Genomic DNA, 19,705 nt, shown 5'->3' on the forward strand with positions numbered 1-19,705 from the left:
TCCATTGCAAGTTACTTATGCTTCCTAAGACCCAAGCAAATGTTAGTACCTCCTTGAAGAGAATCAAATTAAGCTGCAAACATGGCATGCCAACACCTGGCTCATGCTAGCCCAGTGCCACTATTGCAATGACCATCAGCACCGACTTAGACGAGAGGCACGGGTAGGGGCAGTTAGGCAGGAAGTAGGCTTCAGCTGGGAGAGGCAAGGACAGGGTAGAGGTAACCACAGCCAGAGGGAGGCAGCGAAACTCAATATTCCAGGAGGTTGGGGGATGGCAGGGGAGCAAACGCCTTGCTCATGCCCAGGGAAAAGACAGCAGTAGCCTGGCTGATCAGGCTACTCTGAAATAGCTGCACCCACCAGCCACCCACTGGAGACCTGAGGCTTCCGCTCCCTGACACCTCAGGGTCACACTCACTCCAGGTTCTGCCTCCAGCCCCGCTTAGTGTCTCAGCTGCTGGATTTTCCCTCTCTCAGGATCTCCTAGAGCCTGGCTTCCTGTGGACAGTTTGCAGCCAGCTTGGCAATGCTTTCCAAGCACCCTCCCAGCCCGTGCTCCCAACTCTCACCCCACAGTTTTAGCATGCAGAAGCCCCATGCCCTCTAATAATCCCAGAGAGGAGGTGGTGGTGACAAGATCCGAGCCTTGGGCAGCACCTAGAGTCAACCTTGGTGGAGGGGTAAACTTGCAAGAGCCAGGCCACGAGCCCGGCTGGAGGGCAGGGAAGCTGAAGACCTGGGCAGAGGCCAAACTGTCACGAAGGGGCTTGGTCAGCCCAGCACAAGGGGTCCACACAGGCACACATGATATTAGACCCTGGCAGCAAGGCTGAGTCTCCCGCTGGCAGCTTCTGAAGCCCTCTGACTACCCAGATAAGGTACTGGACACGGCAGGGCAGCCAGAAGAGGCCCTTGGTGACCCTACAGAGAGGGCACAGGGGCAGCAGCCCAGGAACTGATGGGGCAGATGGTCTGGCTGATGGAGCAGCTCCTCCAGTCCGTTATTTCCCTTTGGGCTTCAGAGCAGGTGGTCTCCAGGAAGCCATGAGACTAGGCGAGGCAGCTCAGAGGGCACGCTGGCCAGCCAAGATTCGGTGAGTGAGCAGTGAGGGCAGAGTTTGTTTTCCTCCCAGCCTCGAGGCTTTCCTGGACCGCCCACCGTGGTTACCATTTGCTGTGGTGGTTGCCAGGGGAACCACTTACTATTTTTATATATTCCCCAGATGATGAGGCTGCAGAAATGCTCAGGCGAAGTTGGTCCAGGAGTAATCCTGGAAGCGATGCCCAAGCAGGCTCTGCTGGAAACTTGGCTGGAGAGTGGGAAGCCACTCTGATGTTTCAGGAATCAGATGCGCATCCCTGAGTAAGGGGTGAAGGAGGGTTGCAAGGAAGGCATGTGCCCTGGGTGAGGGAGCACCAATCCATTGACTCATTCATTCATTCACCGCTTGTCCATTTGCCCATCCATTCACTTTATCTCACATCAAAGGTGCTGGGCTTGTGCTATATGATACAGCAGTGAATAGGGCAAGTGTGTCCTAGCCTGGTGAGGAGGAAAACACAAAGTAAATACAATTACGGTTCACTGGGATCTGATACCAAAGGGGCATGTCGGTACTGTGTGCCCACCTTGGCAGAGAGGGGTCTGAGAAAGCTTCCTCAAGGAAGTAATATCTAAGCCAAGATAGGGTTTTACATGCAATGAGAGCAAGTAGAAAGAACATTCCAGGCAGAGGAACAACAGCATGTGCAAAGGCCCAGGGGAGACTGTGAATACAGCACGTTCTGGAACAAAAGTCACTTAACTTCTGGAGTCAGGGCTAGGGCCCAACCCAGTGGGAGGAGGAAAGCTGTAGAGACCCAAACCATCAGGGGGTTGGGGGTGAGACAAACTGCACCACAGTGGTACCCCCAGGCACACCTGCTATTAGGCCTCTGGCAGCAAGACTGCAGTCCCGGCAAGGCCCCTGGGGGAGAGGAGCAGGCTTCCCCATTGCCCTTGGGACTCTGGGAGAATCTATAGGGCATCAGGGAAACCTGAGACCCTGAAGCTGTACAAGGGAGGAGCTGGGTTAATGCTCTCAGTTCTTGGCTGGGCGGGATGTGTCCAGGGATGAGGAAGAGAGGGGGCGCTGTTCCTCATCCGGATTCTTAGCTGGACTTCTTCCAAACTCCAGCCTGTTGTCAAGACCCTGGACACATGCCTAAATGCTTTCTGCTCACTTACGTCCCTGCATCTGCTGGGAAGTCCAAGATGCTCATTAGTGTAGGAGGTGGGAGGTGGGATGGAGTAGAAGAGGAAGAAACAGAGAGAGGCTGATCCCGCAGGTGTCAGTAGCCTGCTGGGCATGTTACACACACAACCGCATCAAATTCTAGCACCAGCAAGGGAAATGAGTATTTTGGCTTCATTGTAAAGATTGGGAAACTGAGGCTTACAGAAGCTAAATTACTTCTCCATGATCATACAGGTACTAAGTGATGAAACCAGGATTCAAACGTAGATCAGTCTGACTCTAAAACCTGTCTCTGTCCACAAGGCAAATGTGATTTACTGCATGCACACCTGCTACTTGACCTCAGCACTGCAGATTCAAAGATTACATACAGTCTCTTTTGTGAGAATCAAAGGAGATAACATGGGAAGTAACCATGGTGGATTGTATTTTCCCAAAATGGCCCCCCGCCCCCTGACCTTAGGTGGGACTTTGTGCTTACCTGCCTTGGTGAATAGAAATGATGCTGCCTGACTTCAGAGGCTGAGGAGGGACAGTCCTGCCGCCATGCTGTGAGAAGTTACTCATGGAGAGGAGCAGAGCTTCCGGCAGCCAGCATCACTCACCAGAAATGTGAGTGAGCCCTCATCATTCCATCTGACACCTGCCACAGACATCAGGGGCAGAAAGGCTATGCCCACTGCACCCTCTCAGTCCCCGGCACACAAAATCTCTGAGCATCATGAGTGGCTCCATCCTGAGTGATGTCATCATAGTGATGCCACTGAGTTCTGGGGCAAATGGTTACACAGCTGGAATGAGAACTTTGTAAACTGTAAAGTGCTATACACATGTAAAACGTTATTAGTAAACCCGAGCTTGGCACAACAGGATTGTGTCAGTATCTGAGGAAGTAATCTTGTGTCTCAGGCTGAGTTCTTCCCAAAAGCAGAAACTGCAACAAAGGTTTGTGTGCAGGAACACACATTTAGGAAGTGATCCATGGGCTCAGGCATAGGGGACTGGGAAGAATGAAACTGGGAAGGAGGCTCAGCCAGTCCAAGGCTGTGTTGTTGAGCTCACACCACTGTGGGCAGCTGAGGCTCAATATCACTGGAGGCCTTCTGAGGAACCTGTAGAATAAGCCTCAGGGCTATGGGGAGACTGTGTCTACCCATCCGCTATCAGCTGTAGGTTGCCCCCAGAGGATGTTAATTCCTTGCACCTGCCGGTTTGCAGACGTCCCAGAACAGCTTGAGCAGCTCTGCCTGGCAGGGAAGCCCAGGGAAGAAAGCTAAATCAGGCACTGAGAGATTACAGCTGGACTGACAGGCTGTGAAATGGAGCATAAAAGATGACCAACACAATGTGGCATTAAATAATCCTTCAGGCAATGATTGCATATGATGTCCTGGACAGAGGCTCACAGGGATAACTTCTGCCTGGTCGGTCACTTTGCCCACTGGCCTGCTCAGGCCTCTCCGGTCAAGCCTGTGCAGTTCCAGGTCTGCCTGAGCAAGGCCCTAGTGTGGCCCTAGTGTGCTGGAAGCCACCATCCATCGGAAGGGCCAGCTGCCTTCTCTGGGCCCTGTGGGTGATCTCTGGTCATCACAGTGATTCGGGGGAGGGCCTGGAGCCAGGGCATTCGCTTCCTGTCAGGGGCCAGGCTCCAGCCACAGATTTCCAGCTTCAGCCCCTCACAGCAGCATCTCGGGAGGCTGGCGGTGCCCAATGGACCATGCTTTTTGGAGACTGGGGCTTGAAAAGCAGCCTTCTGAAGGAAGTCAATGTAGAGGATGAGTTTGCTTTGTTCAGACCCTTGGGTAGTGGTGGTGAGGAAACCCCCTGGAGCAGGTGCCTAAAGTAGGGGGTGAGCGTCTTGGGTCCAGGATAGGGCTGAGGCCTGGGCCAGACCTTAGATCAGGCAAACTCTGCACAGCCTCCACCTCTAGGGACCCGGTCTGCCGGTCAGACCCCTCTGCCCTGCTCTTCTTTGGGATAGTCAACTCCATCACTTACCCTCTGGGGCATTTAATTCTTAGCAGTCTTTGTTTGTTTGTTTGTTTGAGACACAGTCTCATTCTGTTGCCCAGGCTGGAGTGCAGTGGTACGATCTCAGCTCACTGCAACCTCCGGCTCCCGGGTTCAGGTGATTCTCATGCCTCAGTCTCCTGAGTAGCTGGGATTATAGGCACGCGCCACCATGGCTGGCTAATTTTTTGTTGTTGTTTTGTTTTTTGTTTTTTGTTTTTGAGGAGTCTCGCTCTGTCGCCCAGGCTGGCGTGCAGTGGTGCGATCTTGGCTCACTGCAAGCTCTGCCTTCCGGGTTCACACCATTCTCCTGCCTCAGCCTCCGAAGTAGCTGGGACTACAGGCACTCACCACCACACCCGGCTAATTTTTTGTATTTTTAGTAGAGATGGGGTTTCACCGTGTTAGCCAGGATGGTCTCAGTCTCCTGACCTCGTGATCCGCCCGCCTCGGCCTCCCAAAGTGCTGGGATTACAGGTGTGAGCCACCGCGCCCGGCCTAATTTTGCATTTTTTAGTAGAGACAGGGTTTCGCCATGTTGGCCAGGCTGGTCTTGAACTCCTGACCTCAGGTGATCCGACTGCCTCGGCCTCCCAAAGTGCTGAGATTACAGGTGTGAACCACTGCGCCTGGCCCTTAGCAGTCTTATTTCAATAGTTTGAAATACAGAAACGGGCTCCACGCAGCAAAACCTTGTTTCCTTTCCTCCTGTTACATGGCATGGGGACTGGCCCCCAGTCATCTGCAAGGGGGAAGGCTCTGTGCGCCAGGGCCCAGGAGCTCAGCAAGGGAAGGGTACTGATCAGCATTCTGGGTTCAAGGAAACACGTTTCCTCTGAGAGGTCAGGGAGGGGCTATATCTCAGCAGAAGGAATTTAAATGTGGAGAACTTCACAAATTACACCAATATCAACAACACTCCAATGCACCGAGCACCTACTGCAGACAAGGCATTGAGCTTCCTGTTGGAGATGTTGAATTGGAACTTGTTGGGACTGGCTAAGAACCCAGCCCCCTGCGCTCTCCCGACGTCCTCCCTCCTTCTTCATCCCAGGGTGGCACGTGGTCGCCCTGGAGCCCCCCAGCTGGGAGGAGGCTTTGACTCTGCTGCTGGTGCCAGTCAGTCCTCAGGTTTGCCCAGGACAGAGTGGTTTTGTTTTCCGGGATGCAGGACTTTCAGTGCTAAAACCAGGAAAGTCCCAGGCAAATCAGAAAGTTTGGTCACTGTAGGAGAGTGTGCTGGGCCTGCAAGATGCCCCTGTTTGAAGGAGACAGGCTCACAAACAGGCAATCACAGCAAAGCAGGTGAGTCTAGGCTAAGGGGATCACACAGGAGGGGGAGGGCTTCCTGGTACACATGCACCTAGGCTGAGTCTTAAAAGGAGGATATGAGCCTACAGAGAAAAGAAACCATTATAGACATAGGAGCAGGAGGTGCATGAGGCAGAGACTTCAGGCCTCCCAGGATCTGTGCGAGACTTTCTTTAGGCCCTGCGAACCTCAATGATGCAGATTCTAAGGCTGATCTGTGCCCCCTCCCCTGGGGTTGCACCCACCCTTTCTGGAGCCCACATAGGCTGCCGATTTCTTGCACACGGTCCTGGCTGGCTGGCAGCCTTTGATGTGCGCTCAGGGATCTGGGCAGGGTTATCCTGGGAGAGGTGGTGAGCCTGAGACCATGAGGGAAAACTGCCTTCATGGGGGCAGAGTTCGGGAGTGGAGCAAACGGTGGTGTTGGAAAATTCCCAGAGCCTGAATTTGGAGACCTTGACCCACTGCAGAAATCTGTGTCTAAGGAGTGGAATTCTACCCACCCTCCCGCCCCCACATTACATGGTGATGTAGGGAGTGGTGGGCACGTAAGTAAAAGAAGTCATCTCTCGACTGTTCCCAAGGACTTGTACACTATTTATTTGTACATCCTGTTTTGGGGCCAAATGTCCTGATACAAACAACTTTGGCTTCTAGAATTCTAGGCCAAAAAGTCCTATCTGATAAGATCCAGGCACATTACTCTTGGATGGCCATCAAGCTCCCACCTTCTTGAGTGCAACCCAGAGGTTTACCATTGGACTCCCCAGCCCTGAAACACGTTAAAGGTCAAACCTTGTCCTCAAAGTCTCTGAGTTCTCCTTGTGATGATTGACAAGGCAATAAGGTGGTGTCTCAAAGTGTGCCTGGGCCTGTTTGTATCGCAACTTCCTGAGCGGCTCACTACAAGCACTATTCCAGGCCATGTTCTAGAAATACTGAATCATAAGCGCTGGGGGTGGGGCCCAGGAATCAACATTTTGAACAATCACCTTAACAGATTATTCTGCTTAATGTGAAAATTCTCTCTTGGGGGCAGTTGCTATTTATTTTAATAAAATACAAGTTTTATGTCAAGGAAATTCATCTCCACTGTAAAATGTCCAGGATCCATCTAACACAGCATTTCTCAGCCTCAGTATGAATGAAATTTCGAACCAGATAATGCTTTGTCAGGTGCATTACAGAATGTTGACCAGCATCCCTGGCCTTGAGATGCCAGCAGCATCCTGCAGTCATGACAACCAAAAATTTTTTTTAAAAAAATGTTGCCAGACATCACCCAATGTCCCCAGAGGGAAAAATCCGCCCCCTCTAACTAAAGGGGCTTCCTCCTAAAATCTGACGTCAGTCCAGCGTAAGGAATATGCCTCCCCATTCTTGGAATGACCTCCGCCAGGCTCCGCCCACACTGACCCCGGTCCTCCTCACCAGTCTCCAGCTGCACATGCGCTGAAGCCAGTTCCCATCCTCACTCCAGCCGGGTTTCCTGCCTCCCTTCCCATCGCCCACCCTCCCACCTCACCACTCTCCTTTCCTGCCCCATCGCCAAAATGCCCCACCATCCAGCCCCGTAGGACTATGGAAGAACAACACAGCCCACCCACTTACGTGGGGTGCTGACGGGGCTCCAAGGAAATGGCCTCTGGGGAAGAATTCTCCTTTTGTAAAAATGGGATGTTTATTTTTGTTTTGATTATAAAGTGAACATGGTCACAGCTGAAAATTTGGCAAGTACAGAAAAGTATAAAGGTCGCTCAAAATCCCACTGCCCAGCCAGCTGACACTGATGTCTAGGAGGTGTACCACTTCGGCTCTTACTGACTCCTGGTGTGCGGACAGGGGTCCCCAGGTAGACAGAACCCCTGACCAAGGACAACGGGAGGCATTTGCTCTTCCAGGGTAAGCATCTGTTTTATTCGGATCTGTGTGGCTCAGGGGCTCCAGGCAGCCTGTTTTGCAGGAGATTCAGCACCTAGTGTCTTCCTGCCTCATTCTTCCAAGAACCTGCTCCTGCAGGTGGAACATCAGAACTCATCCTTGATGTCGAAATGGGGCTGGTCTTCAGGCTTGAAGTCCAGGTTAGGGCTGCCATCCTCATTGAGAATTCTCCGGGCTGTGTAGCCAACGATGGGGTATTTGGCTTTGTACACTTTGGTGAAGACCTCATCCAGGGCCTCCAGTTCCTTGGCCGTGAGACCCGTCTTGGGGAGAAAAGCACAAGAAAGACAGGAGATGGGGTAAGTGGATGGTGTTTGGCACTGGCCTTTCTCCATCCCTGCCTTGCCTCCCACATCCCTAATGCAAGAGAAAAGATATCTCAACAAACCAAATAATGGACAAATGGCTTAAGAGACACTGCTGTGTGGGGTGGATGGGAGGGTATAACATACGGGGAGCAATGCTTCATCACACTTTGCAGTTTGACTGATGCAAGGATGAAAGACTCCAAAGAGCACCATGACCATGCTGGGGTGGGGCAGGGCGTGCCCTGCTGCATCTGCATCCCCTTCCTTCCCCCACTTAATTCTCCCTCTCTCTACACTCCTCCCATTATACATTTGGCACCTTTCCCTTTCTTAAGTTCTTCATTCATTTTTGTAATATTGTTACACTCATTTTGTTATAAGTTTGGCTCATCTCAATTTATCTCAATGTCAGTTTGATGTTGAGCACTGTTGGGGGAAATTCCAACCTTACTGTTGGGATTATTTAGACCTTGAATAGGTTTTAAAAAAAAAATATTTTTTTTTTCTTTGAGATGAAGTCTCACTCTGTTGCCCAGCCTGGAGCACAGTGGCATGATCTCAACTCACTGCAACCTCTGCCTCCTGGATTCGAGCAATTCTCTTGCCTCAGCCTCCCAAGTAGCTGGGATTACAGGCATGCACCACCACACTCAGCTAATTTTTGTATTTTTAGTAGAGACGGGGTTTCTCCATGTTGGCCTAGCTGGTCTCAAACTCCTGACCTCAGGTGATCCACCCACCTTGGCCTTCCAAAGTGCTGGGATTACAGGCATGATCCACCACTCCCGGTCTAAAAAATGTTTTAATGCTATCTTCTCCTTCACAGAAATATGAGCATAGAGGGAGACCTTTCTTCCCAATCTAGGTCATCCACAAATCTACCAAGCATGGCCTGGGGAATGGGTCTCAGAGACTAATAGCAAGACTGTAAGGGGCTGAGGGGACGGGGTGGCAGGTACAGATCATAAGGAGCATTAGGTTGCCAAAGCAGGTTGGGGCCAAATTGTGATATCACTGAGTTGGATCACAAGTTCGTAAGAGTTTGGACTTAACTCTAGGCAACAGACAGCCACGGAAGGTTTCTGAGTCAAGGTGACACGGCAGGATAATCTATTTCAAGAAAATGCCTAGCCACCACACCAAGCGGACCACAGGGGTAAATAAGCCAGTTAGGAAGCCTTGCTCCTGCCCAGAGGTAAAAAAAAAAAAAAAAGAAAGAAAGAAAGAAAAAAAGAAAAAGAGAAAAAGGCATGGACAAGGAGGTAGAGCATTTTAACAAAGGCTTATAATCTGGCTCACAGTGTCATGGGTGAGGTCTGCAGGATCCAAGGACATCTTGGCTACCCCTCTAGTGGAGTCCTTCCCGGTCAAGGCATTGTAAGGGGCTCCTCGTCCATAAAACTCTGTAGTGGGGAGGAAGGAAGAGACGTGAGTGTGGGTTTACATGCAGAGTAACCTGGAGCCTGCACGTGGAGGGGCTCCCAAGGCCCCTACCCAATCCTAAAAAAGGCTCCAGGCTCACGGAGAGGCCAAACAATGGCGACACAAAGTCCAGTAAGCCACCCCAGCCATCAGGTTGGATTCCATTCATTCTAAATGTGAAATAAGTCACACATGCAGGCTGAGCAGGGATTTTCAGAAAATACAAAATGAGAACAGTCCCCCTAAAACTTTTTTTTTTTTTTTTTTTTGACAGGGTCTCACTCTTGTCCAGGCTGGAGTACAGTGGCATGATCTTGGCTCACTGCAATCTCCACCTCCCAGGTTCAAGCGATTCTCCCATCTCAGCCTCCAGAGTAGCTGGGACTACAGGCATGCACCGCCATGCCCAGCTAATTTGTGTATTTTTTGAAGAGATGGGGTTTCACCATGTTGCCCAGGCTAGTCTTGAACTCCTGAGCTCACATGATCCACCCACCTTGGTCTCCCAAAGTGCTGGGATTACAAGCATGAGCCACTGTACCCAGCCCCCCTCTCGCTCTTTTTTTTTTTTTTTTTAAACCTAAGTGTTAATACTGAGAAAATAGTCTCTTAAAAATATAAGAGACGCAGGCTGGGTGTGGTGACTCACGACTGTAATCCCAGCACTTTGAGAAGCCAAGATGGGCGGATCATTTGAGGTCAGGAGTTCAAAACCAGCCTGGCCAACATGGTGAAACCCCAGCTCTACTAAAAATACAAAAAATTAGCTGGGCATGGTGCTATACACCTGTAATCCCAATAACTCGGGAGGCTGAGGCAGGAGAACTGCTTGAACCTGGCAGGTGGAGGAGGTCGCATCACTGCACTCTAACCTGGGCGACAGAGTGAGACTCTGTCTCCAAAAAAAAAAATTAAAGATGCAAACAAGAAAAATGTTCCTTCTTCTTAAATGTTGGTGGAAGCCAAATCTATTTCCATTCAGCAGTGTTTGTTATCAAATAATAGATGAACCAATATAAAACTACCTCCAAGATATCATTAGTAGTTACACTAAATGGCACTAAAATGTTCTGTAATGTACTATAATGCCAACTCTTTACTAAAGAACACTTCTCAGCCGGGCGCGGTGGCTCAAGCCTGTAATCCCAGCACTTTGGGAGGCCGAGACAGGCGGATCATGAGGTCAGGAGATCGAGACCATCCTGGCTAACACGGTGAAACCCTGTCTCTACTAAAAAAATACAAAAAACTAGCCGGGCGAGGTGGCGGGCGCCTGTAGTCCCAGCTACTCGGGAGGCTGAGGCAGGAGAATGGCATGTACCCAGGAGGTGGAGCTTGCAGTGAGCTGAGATTCGGCCACTGCACTCCAGCCTGGGCCACAGAGCGAGACTCCATCTCAAAAAAAAAAAAAAATTAAAGAACACTTCTCTCATTGCTTCAACTAGGGTAAATCATCAAGTTTGAATTTAATTCTACAGGCAATGGAAAGCCATGGAAGGCTTTTCAGTAATATCATCATCAGGGGAGAAAACTCCTACTGAAGTAAAACACTGACAAAGATTAACTCAATCTGCTCATTTAAAATGGAAGGAAGGCCAGGTGTGGTGGCTCACACCTGTAATACTAGCACTTTGGGAGGCCAAAGCAGGTGGATCACGAGGTCAGGAGTTCAAGACCAGCCTCGCCAAGATGGTGAAACCCCATCTCTACTAAAAATATTAAAAAATTAGCCGGGGGGTGGTGGTAAGTGCCTGTAATCCCAGCTACTCAGAAGGCTGAGGCAGAGAATTGTTTGAACCGGAGAGGTGGAGTTTGCAGTGAGCCAAGATCGTGGAGTGTGGACTCCAGCCTGGGTGACAGAGTGAAACTCCGTCTCAAAATTAAATTAAATTAAATTAAAACTAAAAAAAATAAATGGAATGAAACAGACTTACCTAATGTTCCCTCCCTTTCCTCACACCTCCAAGTGCTGCTCACTCTGGCTTCTGAGCTCCCTGGAAATGAAGATTCAAAATGCCACACCACTTACCCTTTCCGGAGGTGACATCAAACACCACTCCCTTCACTGCCAAGTAGATGGGCTGATCTTCCTAGAAAGCAGGGGAGAAGCTGTGAATAGGAGGGGAAGAGCTGGCTCTTCCAGTGCAACTTAGTTAAATCTTCTCCCATCACAAGCTGAGCAAAGAGCAGTGGGTCAAGTCCCAATGGCCTTCTGTTAAGCCTGGTCCTTGGTGAACTTGCCACCTGCCTGGGCAGCGTCATGCCCATGCACAGAAATTTGGAAAAGTCATAAAGTCTCATGACAAGAATGTGGCAATCCTCTCCTTTATAAAGAAAATCAGGGGCCAGGTACAGTGACTCCCACCTGTAATCCCAGCACTGTGGGAGACCAAGGCGGATGGATCACCTGAGGTCAGGAGTTCAAGACCAGCCTGGCCAATATGGCGAAACCGTACCTCTACTAAAAATACAAAAATTAGCCGGGCATGGTGGTGCATGCCTGTAATCCCAGCTGCTCGGGAGTCTGAGGCTGGAGAATCACTTGAACCCTGGAGCCAGAGGTCGTAGTGAACCAAGATCATGCCACTGCACTCTAGCCTGGGCGACACAGTGAGACTCCATCTCAAAAAAAAGAATATCAGGAACTGAAGCAACTTCATGGAGATGAAAATTCAAAAGAATAGTAAATGATGAATTACTTATCAGTCCAAATTTCCTTTCCTCTTCATCAATAGTCATACATTGATGTAACTGATACGAGTGATCTATTTTATATTTTGCTTCTTATAGGTAACATTCCTTTATATAAACATTCCCACCAAAATGACTGTCACTTAAACAGCTCCATGGGCCCCACCTTTTTTTTTTTTGAGACGGAGTTTCGCTCTTATTGCCCAGGCTGGGTGCAATGGCACGATGTCAGCTCACTGCAACCTCCGCCTTCAGGGTTCAAGAGATTCTCCTGACTCAGTCTCTTGAGTAGCTGGGATTACAGGTACCTGCCACCACACCCGGCTAATTTTTTGTCTTTTTAGTAGAGACAGGGTTTCACCATGTTGGCCAGGCTGGTCTCGAACTCCTGACCTCAGGTGATCCACCCACCTCGGCCTCCCAAAGTGCTGGGATTACAGGCATGAGCCACTGCACCCAGCAAGCTCCTTTTTTTTTTAACAATAAAATCTTTATCTCCTCCTTAAACTACTTACTTGAAGGTGTAAGTGCTAAGAGGAAGTCATATTAAAGGGGAAGCAAAGAATGTTTAGTGTTTTTGAGGCCTCAGAGTGACATAGATACCTCACACACATGCCACACAGAGGAATGGCCTTATCAGTAAACAGAGCATGCTGTGGTGGTGAGTTCTGACCCGGTGTAGACGGACATCCACGGATAGCACAGTCCCCAGGGACAGACTCTCAGGCCCAGGAAATGGCAACTGAGAAGGTGGAGGGTGGGTGGAAGGCTTGGGAGTATAAATGCAGACGCAGGAATAGAAGTGACACAGAGACAGCCAGGCACGGTGGCTCCCAGCACTTTGGGAGGCTGAAGTGGGCAGATCACTTGAGGTTAGGAGTTTGAGACCAGCCTGGCCAACATGGTGAAAACCTGTCTCTACTAAAAATACAAAAATTAGCCGGGTGTGGTGGTGGGTGCCTATAATCCCAGCTACTGGGGAGGCAGAATTGCTTGAACCCAGGAGGAGGAGGTTGCAGTGAGCCAAGATCACATTACTGCACTCCAGCCTTGATGACAGAGCAAGACTCTGTCTCCAAAAAAACAAAACACACACACACACACACACAAAACAAAATAAAATCAGCCACTGCACTGTAGTCTGGGTGACAGAGTGAGACTTTGTCTCAAAAACTAAACATAACTAAAATAAAATAATCTTGTGAGGCAGGTATTACTATACCCATTTTATAGGTGAAGAAACTGAGGCTTAGAGTTTATATAACCTGTCAAAGGTTTCTCTGCTGGTAAATAAAAAGTCAGGAGACTCATACCTGTCTGATTCTAAGCCTTTGCCCTTCCTAGGGCAATTCTTCCTTATTGAAAACTTGAATGCCAATCTCTGGCCTGCAATTTGTAGACAGTGAAACCCTGCTATCATAACAGGTGTGTGACAAGGCAAAAGCTACCGGTGAACATGTGCAAGCGATATCTCTACCTATCAGGGCAATTTTGACAAGAGTTGAAGAAAACAAGGTCCAAAGAAAGGCACTCTGGAACACACTACCTTTTTTTGCCTATTTTCATTTTTGTTCAACACACTCACTCTGTAACCTGTTATCTACAGGAGAGGTCCTCAAAATCACTTCCTCTATATAACCCTTACTAGAATTACTGGGAGAATGGAGTTTTAAAGAAGCACCAAGGAGATGCTGTCCAGATTTTTTTTCTTTTTTAAAATAGAGACAAGGTCTCACTATGTTGCCCAGGCTGGTCTCCAACTCCTGGGCTTCAGGGATCTTCCCAGCTCGGCCTCCCAAACTGCTGGTACTACAGGTGTGAACCACCACACCCCGCCCAGATTTGTAGCAAGCATTCGAAGAGAACTAATATATACCAAGGATTTTTCTATTCCCATATGTGAATGATTTAGGGAGCCATGCTATGGGATCACTCTGAGGCCCTACGATGCCTAAAAGGAAAGAACTGGCTCTTGGTGTGGTAGATCCAGAACACAGTGTGGTTCTGTGAAAGACACCAGCAGCCAGGACACCCATGCTTCACGGATTTCCCATCTGAAGCTGCCACTGGAGAACCACACAAACCCCTGCATGGGTGTCTGAGCTCTCTCACCTTGAACCACACAGCGGGATGTGTGACTGATAGAGGCGGGTCTGCCTTGGCTCTCATCCAAGAAAGAAGGTTTTATATACAGTAGAAAGAAGTCACTCATTGCTAGATGTTTCAGAAAGACTTGTTACGCAGTCTTGTTATACAATCCACAATCCCAGAGCAGAAACTCTTGGGGATCAGATATGTTTTCAATATGAGAATTTGTCAGATTTTAGAAAGGTGTTATGGGGAACATACCACATATTAATGCAATACCTCTAGGGAGGTACAAGGCAACACCCATAATCAAATATGTTAGTATTTCTCCAGTGAAACATGAACATTCACACTAAATGGGATAAAGACTAACGTAGACTCGTGGCAGCTCCAACAAGGTTCTGTCATCAAGTGATTTTAGATCAAGTTGGGTTTTGCTGTCAAATGACTTGTGAAAAACAATAATGTCTAGGTTTCAGAACTTACTAGATTTCTGTAGTGCATGAAAGGACTGCGGACCTGTTATAATGACTCTTGCTTGTATCTTTAAAAAGATAATAAAACTAATAGTAGCTAACATTTATTAAGGCTTACAGTGCTGAGCCCTATTCCAGGCCTATGCTAAGCCTGTGCACACCACCATCTCATTTAATGCGGCATTCACCAAACACCTGCTTAGAGGAGGAACTCTTTTTTTTTTGGTAGAGGTGAGGTCTCGCTATGTTGCCCAGGCTGGTCTCAAATTCCTGGCCTCAAGCAATCCTCCTGCCTCGACCTCCCTAAGTAAGTGCTGGGATTACAGGTGTGAGTCACCACACTTAGCCAAGTAGGAACTCTTATTATAACCATTGTGATTATTTACTTTATGTGTCAATTTGCATAGGTTACTGTACCCAGTTATTCAATCAAATACTCACCTAGATTTTGCTGTGCGGGTATTTAGAAGTGTTTAACATCTACAATCAATTGGCTTTATATAAGGAGATTATCCAAGATGATCTGGGTGGTCCTAATCTCATAGTTGAAAGACCTTAACAAGGCTGGGTGCAGTGGCTCACCCCTGTAATCCCAGCACTTTGGGAGGCTGAGGTGGGTGGATCACAAGGTCAGTTCAAGACCAGCCTGGCCAAGATGGTGAAACCCTGTCTCTATTAAAAATACCAAAAAGTAGCCGGGCGTGGTGGTGGGCGCCTGTAATCCCAGCTACTCGGGACGCTGAGGCAGAGAAATGCCTGAACATGGGAGGTGGAGGTTGCAGTGAGCTGAGATCGCACCACTGCACTCCAGCCTGGGAGAAAGAGCAAGATTCTGTCTCAAAAAAAAAAAAAAACACAAAGACCTGTGGGCTACAGCATCTGCTCCTGCCTGAGGGCTTCCAGCCTGCCCCTTCTGATAGCCTACCCTATATATTTCCAACTTGCCCAGCGAGCCCCCGCGATCGTGTAAACCAATCCTTATTGATAAACCATTTCTCTATCTACATATAGTTGACCCTTGAACAACACAGGGTTTGAACTGCATGGGTCCACTTATATGTGGATTTTCTTCCACCTCTGCCACCCCTGAGATAGCAACACCAACCACTCCTCTTCCTTCTCAGGATGCAGACCTTTATAATGATCCACTTTCACTTAATAGTAAATATATTTTCTCTTCTTTATGATTTTCCTAAGAACATTTTCTTTTCTCTAGCTTACATTACTGTAAGAATACAGTATATAGTACATATACAAAATATGTGATAATCAACTCTATTCTTGGGTCTTGTGGTCAACAGTAGGCTATTAGTAGTTAAGTTTTGAGCCAGGCATGGAGGCTCACCCCTGTATTCCCAGCACTTTGGGAAACTCAGGTGGAAGAGTTGCTTGAGCCCAGTAGTTCGACACCAGCCTGGGCAACACAGGAAGACCCCATCTCCACAGAAAATTAAAAAGATAGCCGGGTGTGGTGGTGCATACCTGTAATGCCAGTAACTGGGGAGGCTGAGGTAGGAGGACTGCTTGAGCCCAGGAGGAGGCTGTAGTGAGCTGTGTTCCTGCCACTGCACTCCAAGCTTAGCAACAGAGTGAGACCGTGTCTCAAAAAAAAAAAAAAAAAAAAAAAAAAAAAGAAGAAGAAGAAAAAAGAAAAAAAATTGTAGTTTTGGGGGTAGTCAAAAGTTATACATGGCTGGGTGCACACCTGTAATACTAGCTACTTGGGAGGCTGTAACAGGAGGATCGCTTGGGCCAAGAGTGCCAGGCTGTAGTGCACCATGACTGTGCCTGTGAAAAGCCACTCACTCCAGTCTGGGCAACATAGCAAGACCCTGACTCCAAAAGAAAAAGTTATATGCAGATTTTTGACTGCATGGGTGTCGGTACCCCAAACTCCTGTATTGCTCACGGATCATCTGTATAGATATAGATATCCAAATGGTTCTGTTCCCTAGTGAAACTTTGACTAATGCAAGTATCTTACAGATGAACAAAGTAGAGACTCAGAGAGGTTTAGTAATTTGCCCCAAATCACACAGCAGAACAGGAACCCAAAACCAGGTATGATCCAATGTATTATACAAATTGTGACACTTCTGAGTCAAAGGGGGTGTTATTAATAATTATCCCTGGATAACAGGCATAGACTAGAACAATCCAGGTCAAACAACAGCTCAGCATAGCTTGAACCCACTGCATTCAACTGCCTCTCTCATCCCTCACTCCCCTCCTCTCTCTGGCTCCTTCCTTCCACCTACAGAGATCCTCAGGCTCCACTCCCAAAACAATTGTTTCCTACCCCTGTTTCCATCTCAAGGTCCTCTCTCTGTTTCCCTCAGTTAAATTTCAATCTATAACATCAACATCAAAAAACCAAGGGTCTTTTCTCAGTCCTCATCTTGCAGATCTGGCACTCTTGTTGGAACCTCAGTGGTGAACTCTCTCTTTCCTTAGATTTTGTGCCAGCGGTCCCAAAGATCATCAGGTCAGTTGGAGAGTCCCTAGAAGGAAGATTCCAAGAACTCAGCATATAGTTCTACTCACAGCTGGCAAGGAAAAACACAGAGGTAGAATCTAGGGGAATCTATGTGTAGGTTTCCTATGCTCTCTCCCTCCCATGAGGAAAAGCACACTCTTCCCCCAGCAACAAAACTTGACAACGTGTGCCATTCTTCTGACAGAACGTTCTTCTGCTAGAGATGCCCATTAGACTCAGCACCCGAGGTTTTCAATGGGGGCTAGTCACATAGGGCACACGCTGCCTAGCGTATACAGTGTTCAATACTAACCTCACCATCTGTATATACAGCCTAGGCAAGTGAGCCCACTCTTATTGGGTGAGAAATCTAGACACCAGACAAGTCCCACCCTTGCAAGCAGGATTTTCTAAGGAGAGCAGGCCTGTCACGTTAACTCTTTTCTGCACAGATGCCTGGACTCTGAACCATCTGGTTCCCTCTACTAATGGCAAAAAGGCATCCCTTAACACCCTCACATCCCAGCCATGTCTCCCTCCCTCGGTGTCCTCACTGACTCATGGTTCTAAACGGCCTCTTCACAAATGACGCCCAAACTGGCGTCACTGCCTAAGGGCCAGGTTTCTGACACCCCCTTGCAATCCCAGTCCATATAAGGCCAATTAACTCAGGAATTAGGGAGACCAGGCCAGAGGGTTTTGAAAAACATCAGGCCCCTTCCAGCTCTACCGCTACCAGGTGGCAGGCCTCAGTTTCCTTATGTGTAAAAGCAGGAGATGGGTTCCTGCCAGCTCTGAAATGCTATGGTACTATGACCTCACCCCAATGCCGTTCCCCTGCTCGGCATTTAATATCAGCACCCCAGTGGTCCTTGTCATGAGCAGCATCTTGCTGCCACACGACACAGCCATCGCACCAGTCCCAATCAACCCAGGTGGACAGGTGGTTGTGAGTTTTCTGGACGCCTCTAGACTATTGATTGACGTGTGTGGGGGTCTGTGTGTGTGGAGGGGTCTCTATTGACGTGTGTGGGTGTGTGAGTGGCGGGGGGGCGGGTCTCCAATCTCCAGTTCACCCTCTACGCTCGCTTTCAGCTTTGGGTGAGCCCCAGGGGCACAGGCATAAAAGTGGGTTTGAGGAGTCCGATGCAGAGGAGGCCTGGGATACAGGAGCAGGAAAAGGAAGTGCAGGCAAAGACTGGCTTATCCCAGGACCTGTCCCAATTCCTGCGTAACCCAGGGAGCAGACTTTGCTTCCCTCCCTCCGTCCCCCGCCACTCCCCACTATGCATGGGCACAGTAAGCACCTCAGCTGATGCTAACATGAAAACCAGAAAGTTCTGAGGTCTGTACGCAGATCATCAACGAAAAGGCGGCTAGAGGGGGAATCTCCCGGGGACCGAGGGGGAAGCTCAGGGTGGGCTATGCGGGCAAAGCGGGGCGCTCCGACCGTTGAGGACTCGCCCTCAACCCTCGGCCATCCGTCCGGGCCTACATATAGGAGGCCCAGCCGGCCCGGGCAGAGCGCGGAGCCGGGTCTCCGGAAGGGGGCGCCCGCCGCGGGCCGCGCGTCCCCCAGGCTTCCTGGGCCGCGGGCGCCTCCTGGGTCCCAGCTCGGCTCACCGCAGACCGGACGCGACCCCGGGTCCCTCGGCCCGTGCCGCCCCGCCTACCTCCTCCCCGCCATAGCGGGCCAGCTCCTCCTCGGTAAAAAGCCGCACTGGGGGCCCCCGCTCGGCAGGGCGCGGAGTCTGCCCAGCCCGGGCTGTGGGCAGCCCCAGGGCCAGCGCTAGGACCAGGGCCAGCGCTGCCAGCGGCCGCAGCCGCCGCCCCGGCGCGGGGCCCGCCATGGTGAGCGCGCAGCGCTTGGCAAGGCCAGCCAGGGCGGCGGAGTCTCAGCACTCGCGCCCAGCGGCCCGGAGTCCCGCCCCGCGCCCAGAGCCGGCCAGAGGGCGGGGAACCGACAACCCCCGCCCTCCGCGCGCCTCCTGCCCCTCGGGGTGGGGCTGGCAGGGCTATTCAGGCGGCGCAGCTGGAAACCTGGGAAGTAGGATTGTAATCCTGAACTCCTAAATCCAAACTGCAGACTGGAAGTTACCAAAAAATGTCACAGTAGTTCCTTGATCAGATACAAAGATGACAGAGCCCGACATACCAGGACCTGGAAAGGTGTATTTCTAAAATAAGACCCCTGCTTTTATTTTTGGCTGACTTTTTTTCTTCCTAGTTGTGTTTAAGTTTCTGGTTCCCAAGAAGATTTTTGCAAAGGGTAGGGTGCTGTCACCGATATGCCCTGAAATAATAATAGCTAACATTTGTGCCAAACTTTGCTCATTACTTTATGCAACAAATTTTTTTGAGTACCTCCATGTACCAGGTCACTGGGGACTCATCACTGAAGAAGACAGATCCATGCCCACGTGGAGCTTACATTGTGTGGGCAGATAGACAATAAGATTCTAAGTATTATGTTAGATGGTGGTGAATACTAGGGAGAAAAAGCAGGGCAAAGAGATAGGGAGCACTGAGATGGCCATTTTATTTTATTTTATTGTTATGTATTTATTTATTTTTGAGACGGAGTCTGTCACCTAGGCTGGAGTGCAGTGGCACCATCTCGACTCACTGCAACCTCCACCTCCCGGGTTCAAGTGATTCTCCTGAGTCAGCCTCCAGAGCAGTTGGGATTACAGGCACCCACCACCATGCCCAGCTAATTTTTTTTTTTTTTTTTTTAATTTT

General features: G+C 49.5%; 1 protein-coding gene across 1 annotated transcript; it reads right to left on the reverse strand.

The window, feature by feature from the left end:
* Positions 1-7,220: 7,220 nt before the first annotated feature.
* On the reverse strand, positions 7,221-19,370 carry NENF (neudesin neurotrophic factor). The gene is made up of 4 exons (XM_003918787.5): positions 18,637-19,370; positions 11,262-11,322; positions 9,110-9,213; positions 7,221-7,765 (listed from the first exon to the last, which is right to left on the reverse strand). The coding sequence occupies exons 1-4, from the start codon at positions 18,811-18,813 to the stop codon at positions 7,589-7,591; spliced, it is 519 nt and encodes a 172-aa protein (XP_003918836.1). The 5' UTR covers positions 18,814-19,370; the 3' UTR covers positions 7,221-7,588.
* Between the last annotated feature and the right edge of the window lie 335 nt (positions 19,371-19,705).

Source organism: Papio anubis, chromosome 1, assembly GCF_008728515.1.
Source record: "Papio anubis isolate 15944 chromosome 1, Panubis1.0, whole genome shotgun sequence".
Lineage (NCBI taxonomy): Eukaryota > Metazoa > Chordata > Mammalia > Primates > Cercopithecidae > Papio > Papio anubis.

What these genes read in the sequence shown, in the direction of transcription:
- NENF (XM_003918787.5), bottom strand. Translation starts at nt 18,813, where the DNA reads ATGGCGGGCCCCGCGCCGGGGCGGCGGCTGCGGCCGCTGGCAGCGCTG. An exon ending in CCCGCTATGGCGGGGAGGAG is followed by an intron (nt 11,323 to 18,636) that starts GTAGGCGGGGCG and finishes CCTGCTTTCTAG; the next exon opens with GAAGATCAGCCCATCTACTT. An exon ending in CAGACCTCACCCATGACACT is followed by an intron (nt 7,766 to 9,109) that starts GTGAGCCAGATT and finishes TTTCTCCCCAAG; the next exon opens with ACGGGTCTCACGGCCAAGGA.